Source organism: Aythya ferina (genome assembly GCF_964211825.1).
Source record: "Aythya ferina genome assembly, chromosome: 2".
Lineage (NCBI taxonomy): Eukaryota > Metazoa > Chordata > Aves > Anseriformes > Anatidae > Aythya > Aythya ferina.
In genome coordinates, this window is record NC_140297.1 from 23925176 (window position 1) to 23945743 (window position 20568).

The following is a 20568-nucleotide window of genomic DNA, read 5'->3' on the forward strand; positions in this document are numbered from 1 at the left end:
AAAGCTATTCTGATTGCAAAGCAAATTAAGGCAATCGAAGGATTCGAAACTTGATCCCTCAGTGTATGCCTACTAATCGAACTCTGTCTCTGTACTTTTTTTTTTAAAAGCAGTCACTGGGAAGAAAGCTATCATTACGCATAACCCGATTATTTTATCATTAGTATAGGTTTAGGATTATTTCCCCGTTTTAGGATTATTTACAGCCTTCCCCTGAACTGGGGACAGCGGCGGGGCCTGAGGCGAGGCGAGGGGGCGGCGCGGGGGGTGCTGGGAGTTGTAGTCCGCGCGGGGCGGCGGGGGCCGGCAGCGCGGCGGCGCTGGACTACAATCCCACAATGCCGCGGGGCGCCGCCTCCCGATGGGCGGAGGGGAAGGGAGCGGCGGCTGCGGTGATGATGGCGGCGGCGGTGTTGGAGCCCCGTGTGCGGGAGCGGGTGTCGAGTTGAGCCGGGGAGGTTCAGGTGGGAAATGAGGAGACATTTCTGCTCAGAGAGAGCGGTCAGGCACTGGGACGGGTCGCCCAGGGAGGTGGTGGAGTCACCGTCCCTGGGGGTGTTCAAGGAGAGGTTGGACGTGGTGCTCAGGGGCACGGTTCAGTGGTGACAGTGGTGGTAGGGGATGGTTGGACCTGATGATCTGGGAGGGCTTTTCCAACCCTAATGGTTCTGTGACTCACTTTACTGCTTCCATCCTGCTTTACTCAGCGCAGGATGCCTCTATCAATCCATGTAACTTTCCTATTTTTCTCTTTCGTCCTTTTGTTTCATTTCATTAGCTCATGGGTAGTGAATTAATTTGCCAGGTTTTGACCAGTTCCAGCCCGCAGCTCTTGTTTCAGCAACATGGGTCTTTAGGCTGAGGTAAAATGTAATGCTGTGGGAAAATGTATTCCTGAAGTGATATTAGGACTGGTTGCTTTTCGGGATCAGATACCAGAGCCTCAAGTATTACAGCTGTAAGGTGCTTTGTGTGTAAGGAGCTTCAGTCTGGACTCAAAGGTAAGACTGAGGTTCCTAGTTGTTCCATGCTGCCAGCGATAAAGAAGAAAATCAGGTGGCCTAAACCATGGCAGAATAAAAACTGAACTCCACATCCACAGAAATGGAGGCCTTCCTGAACTGGGTGTTGCAGAATATTCCGTACCTGCTCCCTGTATGTGTGTTACAACAGCTGGTGACCTCAGGTTTTCATCGGTTAATGGGAGGGGACTCCTAGGCTGGGCACAGTGCACTTCTGACACGTATGTTCGCCAGTACTAATTTTCTACTTAATTATGGTTGTTAGTGAGCACTGGCTGATATTTTTAGGGGTGTGAACCTCCAGAAGGAGATCTGTACATTTTTTTTTTTAAGTTTAGGTTGCTGCTAAATGCACAGAAAACTTGATGTTTTTATTTTTATTTTTTTTTTAGTTCAGAACTCAAAAAAAAAAAAAGAAGAGCTGCTGCTTCTGTTCCAGTGGAAGTGAACGTGGTGACACTGACCTCTGCTGCCCTGTGTAGGTAGGTGACTGCCGAATGGCAGCGTTCAGTTACAACAGCCCTGGCTCTTTAACCTGGCAGTGGAAATCCAGTGGGGTGCTTGAGCTGGTTGTGCCTTCACGTTAGTGTATCGCATTCATATTGCAGGACTCTGGGCTCAAAAGTTCACTTTCTCATTTAGTGAAAAGTGTGGGTTTGTGTGAATAAAGGCAGTAAAGCCTCTCATGCCCAGCTGGTTTGACAGAAGAGTTTCTTTTATGCTGCAGCCTAGGACACTGTGTATATGAATGTTACATTTCAAGTTTTGATATAGGAGATTTAAAATAAACTAAGTCTTCGAGCATGGTGGTACGGCAAGCTGACGTTTAGGCTGTAGCTCTTGAAGTTGCATAAAGAAGTGCTTATAGGTCTGACACCCTGTCTGGTGTAGGAGTGATCCTCCTATTAGGACCTGCAGAGCTGGTCTTGGGGCACTGTGGTGTGGTTCCCAGATGTAGGTGTAAAGATAATCCACAAGACAATCCTTTTTCCTCCTCTGGAAGTAGTGGCCAGCCACTGAAAAACCGTCACCAGTACTTCCTGCCTTTCTCCCTTTTCCTTCAAACCTTTGTGTAGAAGCCAGGAAGGAATAGAGAACCACAAGGATATAAACAATTCAGCGTCCGTTTTGTTCTCCGACATGAAAAGTCATTCAGCTTCTTCCTCACTGCTGTGAAAGCAGAGCCTGGAACCTAACATCTGATATAATAATTTTGTATTACTATACATGGATTTTTTTTTTCCTTTTTTTTTTTTTTTTTCTAGAAGTGTAAAATTCGGGATGTGAATATCTCTGAATATCCTAGAATATCCATGGAAAGGTAGTTTTCTTCTACTCTTTTTATCTGTTGCATAATGACTGAGATAGGTAGACAGAAGGAACATGCTTTGGGGAAAAGTCATCAGGGAGGAACAAAAAGTAGCTTGGCTTTTTTTTTTTTTTTTAATAACAAAAGAGTAAATTCTAGGAAGGTGATGGAGTTGGCCTAATGCAAGCGTACCTGAAGTTCAATGTCTCTCAATTGCAATGTAAGCAAATGCTGGTAGTGCATGAAATAACTGTGCCATTGACTCTCTCCTTGTTTTGTTTCCTAGATCCAGCAACACCGCTTTTCCTACTTCTAAAAGTTGCTAAGGTTTCTCTTGAACACATCACGGGTGAGTACGCTGGTTCTGTCCTGCCCACCCTGAATTAATCCTGCCCAGATTTTCATCATCTACTATTGCAAATGAATTGCAGAAACAGCGGGTTTCTGAACATTTTCTGTTTTATGCTTATTCCAGCCGCTTTTGGTAGGGCTCCATCCCAGAGCATGCGCTGCCTGTGTGGAAGTTTTATCCAGGTAAAGGCAAACTCTTTATGGAAGAGCAGAAGTGGCAAGCCCACAAAGATCAAAATTAGGTGCTGTACTAGGTTGTACCCCCAGGCTCACTTCTTACAGTTCCATATTTTTGGTAAGGTGGTTGCTCTGTCCATGATGAGGTTAAGCGTCAATCAGTTATGATAGAAATAAATCGTGGGTCCCCCTACCCAGGGATGTTCTATTAATGACCTGCTATCTGGAAAGGTTATGGCAATGAGAGCAGTAGTTTGTCCAGGCTTAGTTGTGCTTAGCAAACATATAATGGCATCTTTTTGATGAATTAGGTGCTTTTTTAGCATAAATGTGGTTGTCATTATTTTCTTTCAGCAGTGCTTTTTCAAAAGAGTATGATCAACAGTTAAATGTTACCAAGATACCATTGCAGCCATTATATGAAATTCTTCAGGGTTAGATAGGATAAAAAGTAAATAAATGCCTAATGCTTTCTTGTGAAACAAATTGACATTTGTTGTTCTATAAAGCAATGAAATGCTGGCTAGCTGTATAGCTTGACAATGCTGGTAGTCTGCTGCAAGTGTACAGGGTAATACCTTATCTGATAAGGTCCCTGGGCACTCGATGTTTCCAGGTACACAAAAGTAGAGGGGATCAGATCCAATTTCCTCTTTGGTTGCAATCACAACTTTAACCTTTCTAAGATTCAGATATTTATTTGTATGTACATTAGGTAGAACTTCTGGTACCTAAAGAACTGTTTTATGACTTGAGACAAATAAGCACAATGCAGTGTAACGATTCAGAAGAAATTTCAGTAGGAGTTCATGACCTAACGACTCTCAGTGGGCAGCATAAAGAATCATCTGATTTTTTAAGTTCTATAATTTTTAATGTCTTACTTCAAGTACACTCTGGAGTAGGTGCCCAGCATCTATTATGTATTAGGCCTTCATAAAATATCTCAGGTATCCAGGGATGGGATTACTTAAGTATTTTTTGGATTTTTTTTTTTAAGACCTGTTACTGGAACTGTTTCGCATAATCTCTGCAGGTTTTCCCTCGTGGTCAGACCAGGGGCTGTGCTAGGTACAAAGAGAGCGTTTGTATTGAAAAGGAAGCAGTACTCTTCAAGACTTCCTCTGAAGAGGAAAACGTGAAAGCTGAAAAGCCATCAGCTTTCTGGAATTATGTGCTTGGACATCTGATTTTTGAAAAGCAGAAGTAGTGAAGAAGAGGTGTTAATTGCTTGGATTAAAAAAAAAAAAAAATCAGTAAATTATTCAACAGTGCCTTCTCCACAAGTTTGCAGCTCTGAATTTGGCCCATCTGAACTGTGTATTACTGCCCATGAATGCATTCCTGTCCAATCTCTCTAACAATGCTGTTTTAAACAATTCCCTTTTACTGCCATGGCAGCGTGGCAGGGCTGAACACACACACTCCAATGTCACATCTAGGCTAAAGAAAGGGAGAGGTGAACTTAAATCATGCAAACTCGGTGGCTGAGCTTCTCCCAGTGAGCTCTGTAAAAGCCCATGCAGTGACGCAAGTTGATTTAGCTGGCACAAGTCAAGTGAACAGTAATCACTCCTTTCTCCATAGAATTGCACCTGCTGATTTATTTTTAATTGAATTCTCCTTTTTAATTGCAGGAAGCGTCAGCGGGCAGACATGGGCTGCCGGGATGTTCATGCAGCAACAGTGCTGGCTTTCCTCAGCGGAACAGCCTCGGTGGCCGGACTCCTGGCGGCGGTTCTGCTTCCAAACTGGAGGCAAATGAGACTGTACACCTTCAACAAGAACGAGAGGAACGTCACCGTTTACACCGGACTCTGGATTAAGTGCGCTCGCATTGATGGGAGCAGAGACTGCGTGATATATGACCCGCAGTGGTACACGGCCGTCGATCAGCTGGATTTGCGCGTTCTTCAGTTTGCCCTCCCGCTCAGTATGTTTACTGCTGTCTCAGCTCTGTTTCTCTGCTTGATTGGCATGTGTAACACAGCCTTTGTGTCGAGTGTGCCAAATGTCAAGCTGGCAAAATGCCTCGTAAACAGCGCGGGCTGCCATCTCGTGGCCGGCCTCTTGTTCCTGCTCGCATGTGCAATTTGTCTCACTCCGTCAGTCTGGGTCATTTTTTATAACAATTATCTGAACAGAAAATACGAGCCTGTCTTTAGCTTTGACATCTCTGTATTTATTGCCATTGCCAGTGCCGGCGGCCTGTTTTTCACTTCCGTTTTGTTATTTCTGTGGTATTGTGCATGTAAGAGCCTACCGTCTCCTTTCTGGCAGCCCCTCTATTCGCATGCCCCCAGCATGCACAGCTACGCCTCTCAGCCCTACTCTGCACGCTCTCGCCTCTCTGCCATAGAAATCGACATTCCTGTTGTGACACATACATCCTAAAGAGATGAAGTCCTGGAAGTCGAGCTCTTGTGCTCACTTGAACCGTGAAAATTGCAGGCTTGGTTCTCTACTGCCTTGTACTGAGCGTAATCATTGCTCTGCACCCTGCGGTGCAGAGCAGTGGAGACCTGAGTTCAGCAAGTCTGCTGTTCTCATGGGTTCCTTCCTGAACAATGTTTGCAGTTTGGTTTTGGATTTATTTTGTTTGCTTTTTCTTCTGAGCTCACTACAGACAAAATTGCTGCTAATGCTGGCACAGTACACTAACAGTGGTATCCGTTCATGCAAGTTGTCTTGCATATTTGTTCAGCCTTCCGTTTCTTGAGATCAAAGCAGGCTTGTACCTCTTTGATGAACAACTTTTAGAGTTTGACCCCCGTTAGAAGAGCTGCATAGGTGGAACCATGCAGCCATGTGTTATCCAAATGCAGAGGGTGAAACTGGTGGTAGGGGTTTCACTGAGCTTATTGTTACAGATCAAAAAATAACCTAGTATAGTCAAAAGTGTATTGTTATTTAGGGGGAACAAAGGTGATTAAGAAATAGGTTAGTGAGTTTTCATCTGGACACGTGTATTTTAAGATGTGAAGCCTCACAAGTGAATTTGGCAGCCTAATTCAGTTCTATAGCACTGCTTTTTGTTTTCTAATGTGCATACAAAAAGGCAAGTGCTTGTGAGCCTCCGCAGTAGAATTAGTGTCAAAATACCTTTTATTTTCAAAGTAGCTCTTGGAAGAAATAAGCGATTTAGCTAATAATGTTCTTCTGTACTGTAATAACATTTTATGAATCACTGGAGGCTAGAAACGGTTTTGTGAATTTTCTTTTTTAGTCTTTTTTTTAATAAGTTAGTGAATTCACTGGATCTATTTTGACATTAAAACAAAGACCACTTGTATTTTTTAAAAAAGTCTGTTGAAGAGATTGAATGTTTTATTTGAAGGCTATCCTTCAGATCTGAACAATGGATTTGCAAGTCAAACAAGCTTAGAATTAATAATTCTTTAATGCTAAAGTATTATTCAGTTCTGGAGAGAAATATCAGTCACTACAGAATGGATTAGGAAAACCATGAAGAACTCTAAAGGCTATGAAGGATTGTGGACAGTGTTCCAAAACAGTGTCTCTCTAGAAAGGGGATTATGACCCTGTGGAGAGATTTTTAACTTTATTTTTTTTTAATGTATATAGAAATAACAATGACCTTGCATATTTTTCACCATTGATGTTTACCGAAGTTTTATAGTCTGCAGTTGCTAGACTTTCATGCTATAGTTTATTTAATTACTGATTAAAACTTTCACCTTGCAGCTCTGTAAGTATGAGGAAGGGTTATAGATTCCCAGCCTGGGATGTCTAAATCATTTTTCTTTCCTCATGCAGAGCAGGTCAGTCCTAGGGGTCAAAGCTTTTCACTATGGGCTTTAAAATTGCTTGGGTATTTGATGATAGTGAATTGAATGCTATTATAATTAAGGCAAATGCTTAATTTGCTCAGATTTTGGCAGACTGAGATTTTGGATTCAAGATGTCATTCCAGTACAGAAAGTTATTTTAATTGGTGCCGTTCTGGAGCTGAGTGAATATTTGTATTTCATTAATCCCAGAACAGTTTTGCTGAAAGCAAATTAAGAGTCCTTTAATTCCAGTTCTGCAAACTCGTCCAAGGTCTTGATAATCAGTTCATTTCATTTTGCATTAGAAATGAGCAAATGCTCTACTGGGCAGATGTTGCCCTGTTACAATGTGTGCAATAACAAACACTACGTTAACAAACACTTTATCCTAGCTGGCAGGCCTCAAGCTCGAGTGGACTAAGTAAGCAAGCTGATCTCTGTTCCAAGTTCCCAGCATGGTCAGTAGAGTGACAAGCCCTTCCAGGAGGGGACGTGGAGTGCTTGATGAAATTGCTACTAGGGCATCGATGCCTAAAGATAAAGGAATGGGTGACAAAGAAGACATGCCTCTGAAGTTGCATGAATTTAAACCTTAAATTTTCAAGGTGTGATGTTAGATGAGAAGGATCTTTTTTAATCAGATCATGACTTGTATCCACTTTTTTTCTTCAGAATTGAACTTTGCTTTACTGTTACTGTCTGTCCAACCGCAGATACTGTTGCTGCTTCAGCTGCCTGTGCCAGTAGATGCTTTGTAAGGTCAAAGCACAGGGACCGCTGGTTTGTGACTTCACGTTGCCTTGCTTCCCCACCCCCCAGTGTCTTGCCTTCTTTGTGCCTTGCTTATTTATGAGTTGGCTAGCAAACATTCGTTTGTAGTCGGTGTCTGGTACACTTTTAGAGCCTGAATTTACGACTCATTTTGACCATTTGGGAGGGGTGGTGAATATGTCTTTCAGTGACTTTAAAAGGATCCGAATTTTCAGTATCTCCAGGGCAAGAAAGGCAGCCTGGCAAACTGGTGCTTTCTTCGGAGAGTAACTGCAGCCAGGGTTTTGTTCTGTATGATTTAAATAGCAGATGTGTATCACAACTCTTTTGCATTCCCACTTTGATTTTTATGCTTTAAACTTTCAATTAGTAGTTGCTGCTGCCTATGCCGATAACTTGTTGCTTTGAAAATTGTGTCTTTTCAAAAGTCTGAGATGGACCTGAGCTATGAAAAGCGGGGATCCGAAAGCTGGCGGATTCCCGTGTGTGCTGTAGTTAAGGTAATCGTCATCAGAAAGACTGTGGCTCCGTGTTGTATCAGAAAAGCACAGCTTTCAACAGTGCTGTTACTTACTGTGAGTTGCCTCTGGACCCAAAGTGGAATTACCTGGAAGTGCTGTGCTGAATTTCTCATTGTTTACAGAAGGGGTGGCCAACCTGTGGCAACAGGCCCCGGACCTGGGGAGAAAACCACACGTGTCCTGCGTGTATCCATGCCAGGGAGCAGCTGCTGTGGAGCAGCACCCCTGCTTCTGCCCAGCTACTCCTGCCTGGGCACTCTGCTGGGTGCAAGGCAGACACTGTGGGTCTTAAGCAGAAAGATTTTAATTTGTAGCTCATGCAGGCAAAGGGTGGGTGCTGTGAGATTATGGGAACCTGTATTTTTTTTTTCCAATAATTCCTTTCCAACTTCTTAAGTTGTGTTTAATTACAGTGTGGGTTCTTTTTATGTGAAACAGAAGATATGTATTTTTAATAAAACATTCTCATACAAATGCACTTTATTTCAATTATTTTTGTGGAAAACAGTAACTGTTAGAATATGAAAGACTTCACCTGTTTTGGCACTGATCACCAGACTTGTCAGACTGTTACAGATACCTTAACGGGTGTAAAACACATGATGTATACTGTATTTTTGACTCACTAACTTTATAGTCCTGCTGCTTAAAAAAAATATCTCTGAAAGCTTGACTGTTACTTATTATTTCCTTTTTATTTTTATTGTAGGCTAGTCCTAAAAAGTTCCTGAATTCCATTTTTCCTTAGAGGAAGAGAGTGATTTCCTTTACTCTAGAAGATTCTTTTTCTCAGCATGTGGCCAGGATGCAGGCTGGGGGCCAGGATCTGGTTCAGCCCCAGCGCAGAGCCAAGGTAACAGTGTGCCGTGGAAAAGAGCCCAGTCCTCACTGTCCCCTTCCAGCCAGCACCGCCTCTTTCCCCCTGTGTCAGTTCTGCTGCTCGCTCAGCCATTGCTTGTCCAGTGCAGCTTGCTAACCCAGGTCAAATGTCTTCTGCATTGAGTTAATTCTCCCCTAGACTGGTAAGATTTGCTTTGTGCATGAATATGGACAGCATAAAGCAGTTGTTGCCAGTGCTACACCTTACTTGAGGGGGTGGAAAAATGATTTGGTATTTTCTGCTTCTCGGTTGTTGTTTTTTTTTCCTCCTGTGCTGTCATGTTCAGACAGTCCTCCTGTATTCTGAGAGCTGGTATGAACCTAGAGGCTGGCTGGGTGTCGGCAGAAATGCTGTGATGTGGAGAACACTTCTGCCAAAACATGGGAGTGCCCCATTTTGGGGATTAAAATTCCTAAAAAGCTAGCCTGCGTTCATTGAAAACAAATCTCTTGGGGCAGATTTTCCCGTGTTTTATTTCACAGAAGCTGAGTTGGCACGTGTGGTTCAGCAGCTATGTAATGTTACTTATCCCTTCTATCTACAGAGCAGGCAGGTAACACACCTTAGAAGCAGCATGTGCTTTTTTTGGTCATGTTTTTGTTCCACTGCTGCAGGTGAGTGTATAGTTTCTGATTTCAAAACTGCTTTTTATCTGTGTTTGGCTCAATTTGCTCATACAGGTATTAGGCTGTTAGGGATGGGGACTTTGTCTTTTGGGCATATCAGCTTGAAGGAGACGTAAAGGTTGAGCACAGGGCAGTAGAAATTGCAGTGTGCTGGACTGTATTAGTGGTTAAAGCTGTTTTGAGGAGTGAGATTAGAGAGTTGGACTTGAAGGGCAGGGTTATTCTCCTAGTTTGGGCTCTAACAAAGCGAAAAATATGTAATTGAAGCTCAGCATTCCTTGAAAACACTCAAAGCCTTCATAATGGGTTATTTTTCAGGTGCCTAGACTACCAGAGTGAATAAGCTTTGCTCAGTACCAGACTTCCCAAACACAACCACACTTTGGAAGCACAAGGTATGCGTAGTACCCAAGCAGTACGTGACCTCAGCAGCCACAGATCCTGACCCAAGTGGTGCACGCTGCTTCCTTGCAAGGGGCTGTGCCAGGAGCTGCTGTGTAGCTGCAGCTGCCAAGGGAGGTGCTTTAGCACCAAAGCCTGGCTCCCTCCCGTCTGTCTACTGGACAGACTACCTGGTACTAGAGCACACTATTTCCACCAGCAGAGGGTCTGTAACCATTGACACCACACTAGGTTTCTTCCCAAATCCACGATGTATTGATAAACAAATAACTAAACCGATAGGCAAGATCATTTACAAATTCACATTGAAGTTTACATGAACATTAGCAGTTACATCAAAAATTAATAAAGCATTTCCTAAAAATGGGCCCCAGATGTATCTTAACTTACTGCAGATGCTTTTTGACCTACTCTTCAAAAGGCTTCAGCAATGCAGTTTCTTGATGGGCTTTAAGCACTTTAAGCAGATGTAAATATAGTCTTCAAACAGAAGATGAAATCCCATCATTTTTCTCCTTTTGTAATTTATTTTCCCCTCTGCCTACTTAGTTTTCAGCTTCTCAAACAGCTAATCTGGTTTCCCTCCTGGTCACAAGAGCTGTACTGGCAACAGAGGCCGCAGAAGTATGTGAGTAGAAGGGCAAGGTAGAGAAGCAGCAGCAAGGTGAGGTATTTCCCTTGAGAGGCATCAGGAGGGTGAGTTGGGCAGTGCGTGGGCAGCCACAGCACAAGGCTGCTGGCATTGCTGCTCGGTGAATCCCGAGGTGCTGGTGGGCTTTCAGCAGTTCTGTGGAATTCCTAATTCATTGCAGTACGTCAGTTCCACTTAGTTTGCATGTACGCTTTCAAATGCCATGTGGCTGCATCTTAATTAGCCAAGGAGTTATGAGAACCCTGAGAACCACTCATTGTGGCGGCTGATGCCTCTCTGCCTCACTTGAGGAGCCATCTGAGAGCTGTAATTCTCTCAGGCTCTCAGCACTAATCTCCTTAAAGCTCCTGTCAGAGATTCTGAACGCTGGGTAGAACAGAATTTGCTTGGGTTGGATTTCCCTACTTACAGCAAGATTCAAACACATTGCAGAGATTTTTTTTTTTTTTTTGGTTTATACCACAGAAAAAGAACTCAGGTCTTTTAGATAACATGAAAATGATAAATTTGATGAAAAATGCCCCTGAGCTGCTTGTGTATTTATACCAAAGTATAAAAACCCTGCAGCCTTCTGAGCTTGATTTTCAAGTCAGCTAACTAAATTACTGTTTTCTCAGAAGAAAGGTTGCTTTTCATAGTTTCTGTCCCTAGAAGACTCTCCTTTTCTTCTAAGACCCTATCTATGCCTTTTCATGGGCAGCCTTATTGCTGAAGGAATTCCAGGCCCTTTTCCCTTCTTTCCTAAATGGACAAGCCAGTTCTCTGGGGCCAGGTTTCCACAGCAGCCCTCCAGGAGTCACCTCTTGCAAGATGGTGTCTTAGGTGACACCTTTGTATTTCTGCAGGGCACCAGAGAAGGCAGAAGGGTCTGTAGTGCTTTGGCACGATCTGTCATAGATGACATAGCACACATCTGGATTTGCTAGAATACTACTGTAAATTAGCAAACCAGGATTGATTGTGTTGCTTGGACTGGCCCTGGAATTTTTTTTTATTTTTTTTCAGAGCTATTTTTACAGTGGTTTGCATTTCATTTTGTTACAGATAATCCTCTACTGTAGCAACTTACCCCATTTGCTTGGGTTTATTCCTGGGCTCAGCTGCCACATCTTTTTCCTAACAAGAATAAACACAAGTTCCTAGTGGACAAAAGCTATTAGTTTGATTTTATGAGCTCTTAACCTTTCCTATATGGCTTCAAGGGGCAGTAATGTCTTCTTAAAATGTGTGTCCAACCACCACACATCACCTATCCACGCCTGGAGATTTGAGCAGGGAGCCTGTCCACTGGAACACTTGTAATGCTATTATTTTTGAAACAGTAACTCGCTGCTTTGGATAATACAGGTGACTCTGTATTGTGAATTGTAGTAACAAAGTAATCAACACAACTCTATCTCAACTCCTCCAAAGGAGCAAGATCCAAGTAATTGCTCCAGTTAAGACTCCAGGTTAAGTAATACTGTGGTGTGTGTGTGCTACAATTCCTGCTTTTAAATATGAGGATTTTATACTGCAAATGAAAGAACAGAAAGGATTTCTTCAGTGGTGTGGAACTAGTATTGCATTAAACTCTTGGCAAATAATTAGGTAGAAATACAACTGCTTCTTAAGTCTCCTGAACTAAGGGGATGAACAGAGGAAGACAGATCGAAGCTACAGCAAGATGTTTTGGCATTCAATTCTCGAGTTACTCCAGTTGATTCCAGGAGAAAATTGTATAACTACTTTATATCAAAAGTAATCAGGACAGAGCTGTGTGAGATAGGTACAGCATTCTGAACCAAATCCAAGTGTGCTGCAGGGGGAAAGCAAAGCTGAAGCGCTGACAAGCCGGTAAATGTGCTGTATTGAGAATAAGATCCAGTAACCAACTTAAAACTTGTTAAGTCCTACTTTATAGATTGTGAAATGTCAAGGGAAAATCTGGATCCCTCACGGTGTAGAAAATGGGCTAAATAAGAGCAGCCGTGGGGTAACTTCTCCCATACTTTGGCACTAAATTGTTAGCTGATCTTTATCAGTTTTAACAAAATAAATCCTTCAGAAGTTAGGTAAGGCCTGGGAAATGGCAGCCAAAGGGTATTTTCTGTCAGTTTGCTAAGCCAATGGCTTAAATTGAGTGGAGTCAGTCATTGCTGAAATGCAACAGAAAAGCCCTGCTTTCGTTGGGCTGCCCTATCTTGTGATGCTCCTGTTAACCCTACCCCCAGCTGACTGCAGTTCTACAATGTCTCTCTTGTTCCAGCTATGGTTAAGGAAATTTAATAAGGCAAAACCAATGATCAATGCAAAACATACAATTAGGTCCACAAATACTTATATAACATATAAAATAATAGAGAATTCTATTTATTCTGGGGGAAAACACAATCTTGGAAATAGGTTTCTGTAGAGAGCAACAGCAATTTTAAGCAGCAGAAAGCAGAGCGCCGTGATCCATGTGGCTCTGTAGCCACATTCCCAGGGAAAGCCGGGGCCTCGTTAAACCACAACACAGAAAGCAAGCCACGAGAAATCATGAGTTGCTGAATCTTATTTCACAGCTGACTGAATGCTGGTCAGCACAGTTTTCAGTGACAGGGGTGCTGTACCTTTCTTTGATCTCCTCTGTACCAAGGCCAGGAGCTCAAGCGCTTCTCATAGCGTGCCTCTGGGTTCACCAAACACCCATGTTATCTCTGCACAGATGTGCCACTCACCAAACCCAGAGCACAAACAGCAGCAGGCATAATTTATATGTTTTTTTTACATTGCTGCTCCCCAGACTTTATGCACTCCCAGCTGCAAGGTCACCCGAGCATATTTACAGTCCTCCTCACCAGCCTTCTGTTCTGATGCCATCCTCCTCACCAACCTCCTGTTTTTAACCCATTCCTCTCAACAATGTACTACTGAAATAGTCACACAGGATCACCCAGCACAACCAGGGCTGTGAGAACTGAGCAGAGAAGCAGTTAGGGGAGTCTGATCCAGCTGATCTTACCTGATCCAGCTGAAAACACTTGTGCAAGGAAGGACTCCTACAATGAAGACTCCTTTTTCTACCAAGACTGCAACAACCTTTTTGGGAGATCTGAATAATACCCTGTGCCAAGGTCCCAAACTTTTTTTTTTTTTTTTTTTAAATACTGTCCATTGTTTGGTGCAACACTGCTCAGTCAAAAAAAAAAAAAAAAAAAATCATTTTTTCTATCCAGAAAAGTTGCACTTACCAATTAGCTTTTTGTCCATGTTTTTCAAAATAAACTAGTCTGCCCTGCTAGAACTGTTCTGTTCAGTAAGAGTTATAACAGAAAGTTCAATGCTCTCCCTTGTTTGAAATATCTGAGAGGACTAAATGTTAACAGCTGTCTATGCATTGCCAGATTTTACTGAAATACAATCTTTGAAACACTTGGCTTGTCATTTTGGGCAGAGGTATTACCATAAATCTAACAGTAGACTATAATTCAATTAGATTGCAATTCAGTACCATTAACCATTCTGCCAAGTTTAGCAGTGATATTCACAAATATTCCCCTGCCAGAAAAGCCTTATATGTAATATGAGCTGTGGGAATCAGAGGGGAAAAAATCACGATATGCCTTTTTTGATGAGACTAACATTTCTATCTCTCAGTTAGAGCCACAAGATAATGGAGTAATTATGTAGATACTCTTTAAAAAGTATGATTTACTCCCTAGATATTAAGTGTGTGATCACATGAGTATGACAATGACACACAAAGAAAAATCAGACGCTTCTTACCACCTCCCTTAGCAAAGATATTAAACTGATCCTATGCATACCCCTAGGCTCTGTCTTTGCACTGTAGGTGCAAATCTTACTTGCATGAGAGAAGGGCCCCCCATCAACTGAGAAGGCTGACTTATTTTAACTGTCCCAGTAGTGTTCAGCTGATCACGTCTGAATTTATTAAGACTGTTAACAGTTGATTTAATCTCTGTTTTAATCACAGGATTTGCCTGAAAGATTAATTTGGGCCATTGTATTTGTAACAAAATTGCAAAACCTAAAATACACACACACACATCAATTTCTCTCTATACTGCATTGTTCTAATCCCTGAAAACATCTCAAATGTTCATTTTCTGCATCGGAGCTCATCTGTTTATGATGTTACTTCTAATCATTAGGATCTCTATGAGCTCTGTTTCAATTAAGATTGTTTATAGAATGTTGATTTTTTGGTTAAGGGAGAAGAAAGATTTTCATCTGGAAGATCTAATGTTCTTTTATTTGACCTTAAGAAATAGCCTCAACTTGTGGCGGGAGCTTTTCCTCTATAAAATGATATTATTAATACTTCATATTTGAAGAAGAGAGTTGTAAAACCTAATTTATTAGAATTTGAATAGCCTCTGAAGGATGACTATATAAAGGCATACATGCAGCAGGTCTGCTCCCTGTAGGTATTTAATCATAGTTAGTACCCTACTTTAACAAAATTCTAGGCTTCACATGTACCTTCCTGCATGACTTCAATGAAGCCTTAATATGACACCAACATGCAATTAAGCTGGTCCTGCAACTGAAAACAAAAGAGGTCCTTCTTCCTCCACAGGTTATTAGTTATATCCCCTCAATTCCTCCTCTGATGTGCCAACACAAGCATTTGGTCACCTGCTCAGTGACCCAGACAGGGTACCACTAATGTTGCTGAAAAACAGATTTTCAATAGCATCAGCTCACTACAGGACAGCAGAAATGTATTTGTTCATATGCAAAACCAAGCATGCAGAGAGAGGGAACACAGACTACTTTTTGTGGGAACAACGCTGATCTAAGTGTATGTCAAACTGAAACCTAGAAATGTTTGTGCTCCAGTCAGCACAAACTAAAACAACGCTATTAAATGGTGTGTTACTGGTACCTTTTACCAAAGCATATACCCATAAGCCCAATACAGCAAAGAAAACAGAAAAGAAAAAAAAAAAAAAGAATAATAAAAAAAAAAAAAGAGAGACAGAGAGAGGCATTCTAATCACTTACATGATCTATCAGCTGAATTATTTATGCACATTGTAATCAGACAAGCTGGATAAACTTGGTGATGAAGCAATACTGTCATTAAGGGTATCAACCAAACACACAGGCTTTATAACTGCTATTTCACCTATGTGGTTGTTACCAGGGGTAATAATGAAAAAGCAAACCAGCTGAAAAACAGCCAAGTCAGTCCTTTGTTCAGCTACCAAGTGAATGGCTCCTTCAGCTCTTCTCTCACAGGGGAGGAACTGGAACAGAGGTGAGGAAAAGGTGCCCTGGCCAGAGCTGCTGCTGAAAATGCACGTGGACAAACCCTGTTCAAAATCCCATGCAGAGTTTATGGAGCTGACAGAAAAGTTCTAGTTATCATTTGAAATGGAGTTACAATAGGAAGAAAAAAAATAAAAAAAATAAAAAAAATAAAGCACCGAATTTTGTTTAAATTTTGAGATTGTTTGTTTGTTTGTAGTCTTAATACATACTGCTTGTTCCAAACCCAGGCTCCTGGTATATCATGTTTTCATGTCTTCTACACTCCATTTCCTGGGAATTTATATCTACCAAGGAAGTGGTACCTAATCAAGAAAAAAGCTGGTTCATCTGTGAGAGAATTACCAGAGCTGTTCATAAAATATGTTAAAGTTTTTGTCCCCCAAAGGAATAGCAAAGCTAGATCAGAGAAGATGGATATAGCCATTCTTCCAAAGAGCCCTCAGCAAATTCTTTTATTTCCCCTTCTCCCGTAGCTCTTTGCTCCAGCTGAAAGACACTTCCTTTACAATTACCATGCTAGAAGCAATTCAAGGAAAAATTACAAGCTTTGGCTTGGTATTTGAGCTGTTTTATGAGAAGTCATTCTTCACTGCATACTTAAAACTATCTGAAACTAAGATACGAAAAAATGGCTAGAGAACTTCCATGCTGCCTCAAACATAATTCAGTACATTTAATCAAAAACATATGGATTATAAAAAAGGGTTTTGAGAAAAAAATAATAATGAGAACAGCTATATAAAGTCATTTAAAGGGCACTTTAGCTCAGTATCTAGCCTGAAAAGGCAGTCAACAACAAATGCCTAAGGAATAACATCAGAATAAGGCAAGCATATGATGCATCTGCCTTGGAAATCACATGCAGCTTCTGGCAGCGTGGTTCAGTTACTTTCTGAACCAGAGGTGATATCTTGGTGTTTAATACTTTCAAACAGACATATTCATGGGGAGAAAAAAAAATCCAACGTTTTTGGACTAATCTAAATTTTAGCGTCCTTAACATCCAAAGACAGTTTCACAGCCTAGCTATACTTGAAGCATCTTATTTCCTTCTGAGTACTTTTCTTTTCCATTTTCTACTTGATAGTTGTATTCACTGCCCTTTATGTCTTGCATTAGAAAAGATAGACATGAGTTTCCATATCTCTGTCATATGCATTCTTAGCTGTAGTCTATTGAATTATTCCTATATATGTGAGCAGGTTCATGCCTTTGGTAATGTTTGTCACTCATCCGAGTGCCTCTACTATTCCAACATCATGCTCCAAGTGTATGGAAACATGAAAAAAAAAAAAAAAAAAAAAAAAGCATTTCAGAGCATAAAGATTTATGGACCTTAACACGTGGCAAGACTTTGTCTTCAACCAGCTCAAGAAGGCTGAAGAACTCATGAATCAGTATTGTCATATATTAAGCTCAGGTAAAAGCATCTTGATTTGCATATGGTGCCTCAGCCCACACTTTGGCTTTCCAACACTCCCTGCAGACAGAGGAGCAGAAATACTAGTGCTGCTGGCAAAAATCCAAAGATGACATACGCTAGATGAAATGTAAATAATTTTTGAATGCATTGGTTGGAATTTCATTCAAGGTAAAGACACCTTCCAATCTGAAACTGGCAGACCTCTCATAAAGCCATCCTGGTGCAATATACCACCTCGTCAGCTTCGAAGGCCAACAGCCCACGTTAGAACCAAGGAACAAGACTCAGGTTTGTTCCCTAACTCACCTGAGGTACTAGCAGTTACCCTATTTCCCAGAACCTGAATGGGTTTCTGGAGCTCCTCATCTCTTCCTGTGTGGGATTTTAGGGAGAATAATCTCTGCAGTAATGTGAACCAGATGTCTAAAGTTAGATACTCAAAACACTGTGAAGAATGTTCTTCTTACTCTAGGCCATTAAGGACCCGACAGGCACCTTACCAGTCTTACTGCCATCCGGACGCCTTAAATCTCAGGTGCACCCTTAGTACCCAGCTGCCTCAGAGAGTTTGGGCTTCATCTCCTTCATCCCCATCTCCTATCTCACAGCCCCATCTGGGTATTTTCTGGACCCTAAGACACTTTAATGAGCACTACAAGCATCTGTAAGACCCCAGGAGTCACCAGTGAAAACTAACAACTCGTTAATAGCTTAAAACGTGAAGGCCACAGCAAATTTTCGTATTTCCCTCAACAACTTTATTCCCTTCTCCGGCCAACCCTGACTCGGGGCAACGCCTGTTCTCGTTGGCTCCTCGCAGCAACGTGACAGCAGGAGGCAGGAGCAACGGGTCCTTCCGGAAAAAACAACTTAATTAATTAATTAAACCCAAAGCCTGGCGTATCAGAAATACGCATCAACGAATGCTGTGAGCCTTTCAAGCCGCAGCCCACAGAGGCGCCAGGTGCGCGGCTCATCGCCGGCAGCACGATCGGGGAGCTGCCGGGAGGAAGACAAGGAGCCCCCCGGCGGAAGGCACCACGCCTCACGGAAGGCGACACCCTTCCCCCGGCCTCTCCCCTTCCTTCTCCGGCTCGGCCCGGCCGCCTCAGCGCCGCCCTCAGGGCCGCCCCTTCCCCGCCATCACCGGCGGCTCCCGGTGGGCGCGGGGCCGCGCTATGGCGGCGGGACGCTGCTGGCTGCCGGCCTTGGCGCTGGTGTGGGGCTGCGCCGGGATGGCGGCCGCCGCCTTCACCACCGCCACCCCGCCGGTGCAGGGTAAGGACGGCCACAAGGCATGGGGGAGCCGCGGGGCTCGGGGTTTTTCTCTTTTCTCCATCCGGGGGCTCCCAGCCCAAGCAGGAGCCCCCCAGGCTGCTGCCCTCCGCCGCCTCGGGTCGGGCAGCCCGCCCCGAGGGGGTCGGGGGGTGCTCGGCGCTGCCCTGCTGCTCGGGGTGTGTGTGGGGGGATCTTCAGTTTGTTTGCCTTTAATAGATGTGACCAGAAAGGTACAGTACTTGCATTAAATTAGGGTATTGCAGATGGACCTTGACCTGTACTCTTAGAGCCCAGCTTGCGGGGGCTCCGTTCTTTGAGGGTAAGGCTTACGAGTGATAAGAAATCTGCAGGTTTTGGGACAGCTGACTTGAGGCAGAAGAGAAAGGGAGCAGTCAGCCTCTCTCAGCTATTGGAGAGGAAGGGACCTGCTGGCAACTGGAAGCTAATCAGTTTCTTTCTAATAGCTGTGTGGGACATCAGCCAAGCTGAGGAGTTTGGTTTGAGCCAAAAATCGGGTTGCCTTGGCAGTCAGTCTGCTTAGGGGTGCCCTAGGATTGAACTTCTTGTGCGTTTTTATTTCTGTGTGAGGTTGGGAGGTTGCTCGTGACACAAAGTTTGTTGCTGGTATGGAAAAGGATCGTATTATATAGAATTACGAATCCATATTGTACAGAAGGATTCAAGGAACTTTTAAGAAATGAAATGAGCAATGAGATTAAGTGAAAAACTTATTTTTTCAAACTTCCTGGAAGTTTGCCCATGGGAGATAAGAAGGGTTTAAGCTGAGACTGTGGGCAGGGAGCAAATTAACACAAACTGCCTAAGAACAGCCTTGGTGTAGGTGTGGAAGGGTTTCTGACTGAGTGGTTGTGCTGGTTTTAGAGGCGTAGTAGGGAGCTCCCTCCCCAAAGGGTCACTGATCCTAAGGTTATGTGGCAGTCCTTACTGTACAGTGGATGGTTTAAAGCCCTGTCTTCCTTACATAAATAAAAAACACAATAAAAAAAATCTCTGTGTGCTACCTCCATGCCTATTGGAAAGGGGCTGTTCTATAAACAGGGCTTTATTGTCTGTGCTGTTAGGTTTTACCTGTATTTTGTGAAAGACCAGCCTTGTGCTGGAGCTGTGTTACGCTGGTCCTTGAGGACACCTCCTAGAAGGTGAGCTCACACAGGTTGTCATTTTACAACGGGTGCTCCAGTTACTGAAAACATAATTAGTTATAATTAATATACTACAATTCCTGTACATGTGAGCTGAATTCTGGTAATTTCCTAAAAATGTAGGAACAGTACTAGCTTTTTCCTATCTCCTTGTGAGAATATAATCCTCATGAAGCTGTGGCTGACTCTGCAAGGTGTATTACGTTAATGGAGCTGCTTTAGTGAAACTGATGTAGCTTATTGAAATAATTATGACACTTCTTGGTAAACCAAGGTGGGCATGTAAAAATTAAATAAAGGGATAAAGGGAAAATTCATCTTAGATACTTAATGTTGACGTTACGTTAAAATAGAAGGAATGATTGTTCAACAAATATTGGCTAAAATATAGTGCGAGTGATTGTTGGTAGTGGTGCTGTGGCTTATGCTTTTTTTTTTCCCCTGATAAAGAGATTGCAGTAGTCCCTTGAAATATTAGAGGGAGTCTGTCAGCTTTCTATGTTTGAATCCAAACATTTCCAGGTTGCTTTTGTTTAATATGCTGGTACCCATATTGCTTTTGCAAGGTGCAGTGGAGGGCCTGAGTATGTTCTCAGTTTGAGAGGTGTTTTTTTCCGATGTTCTGCTCTTGAAGAGAACACTGACTGGTGGAAGACTTGTGTGCCTTGTAAGCTAAGGGACCTGGAGAAATACATAAAGCACAATTATACACTTTTTTCCTGGTTACTCATGGTGATATAACATTTTGTAACGGAGTACGTAAATCAAAGTCTGATTTTATTCTTTTTATATTTTGAGCCCCAGACTTTTGGTTATATTACTCTTATAGACTATGTGATATATGTCCGTAAGAAGGCAGTTGAGGATAAACAAGGTGAAAAGCTTTTTGATAAGGATCTAAGGGATGTTACATTACTTCATTTGGTGGTTCAGTTAC

At 42.6% G+C, this 20568-nt stretch overlaps 2 protein-coding genes across 6 annotated transcripts in view; both read left to right on the forward strand.

Moving 5' to 3' along the window:
• Positions 1 to 370: 370 nt before the first annotated feature.
• CLDN12 (claudin 12) lies at positions 371 to 10218 on the forward strand. Of its 4 annotated transcripts, XR_014689624.1 has the most exons (6): positions 371 to 464; positions 1415 to 1504; positions 2618 to 2680; positions 4497 to 4792; positions 8652 to 8795; positions 9767 to 10218. XR_014689624.1 is itself a non-coding variant. In XM_084509569.1 (5 exons), the coding sequence occupies exons 4-5, from the start codon at positions 4516 to 4518 to the stop codon at positions 9772 to 9774; spliced, it is 285 nt and encodes a 94-aa protein (XP_084365695.1). In that variant the 5' UTR covers positions 371 to 464; positions 1415 to 1504; positions 2618 to 2680; positions 4497 to 4515; the 3' UTR covers positions 9775 to 10218. The 4 variants fall into 4 exon arrangements, 3 of the variants coding, with proteins under 3 accessions (XP_084365695.1, XP_084365696.1, XP_084365694.1); XM_084509569.1 differs by lacking the exon at positions 8652 to 8795; XM_084509570.1 differs by lacking the exon at positions 9767 to 10218 and having other exon boundaries at positions 8652 to 9067.
• A 7973-nt stretch (positions 10219 to 18191) lies between these two features.
• The window catches only part of LOC311431750 (pituitary tumor-transforming gene 1 protein-interacting protein-like), a 28580-nt gene continuing 26203 nt past the window's right edge, over positions 18192 to 20568 (forward strand). Inside the window, exon 1 of one of the 2 annotated variants that reach the window (XM_084509572.1) lies at positions 18192 to 18468. In XM_084509572.1, the coding sequence (XP_084365698.1) occupies positions 18369 to 18468 (100 nt within the window). In that variant the 5' untranslated portion in view covers positions 18192 to 18368. The remainder of the gene's footprint in view (positions 18469 to 20568) is intronic. The other variant, XM_084509571.1, reaches the window with a different exon arrangement.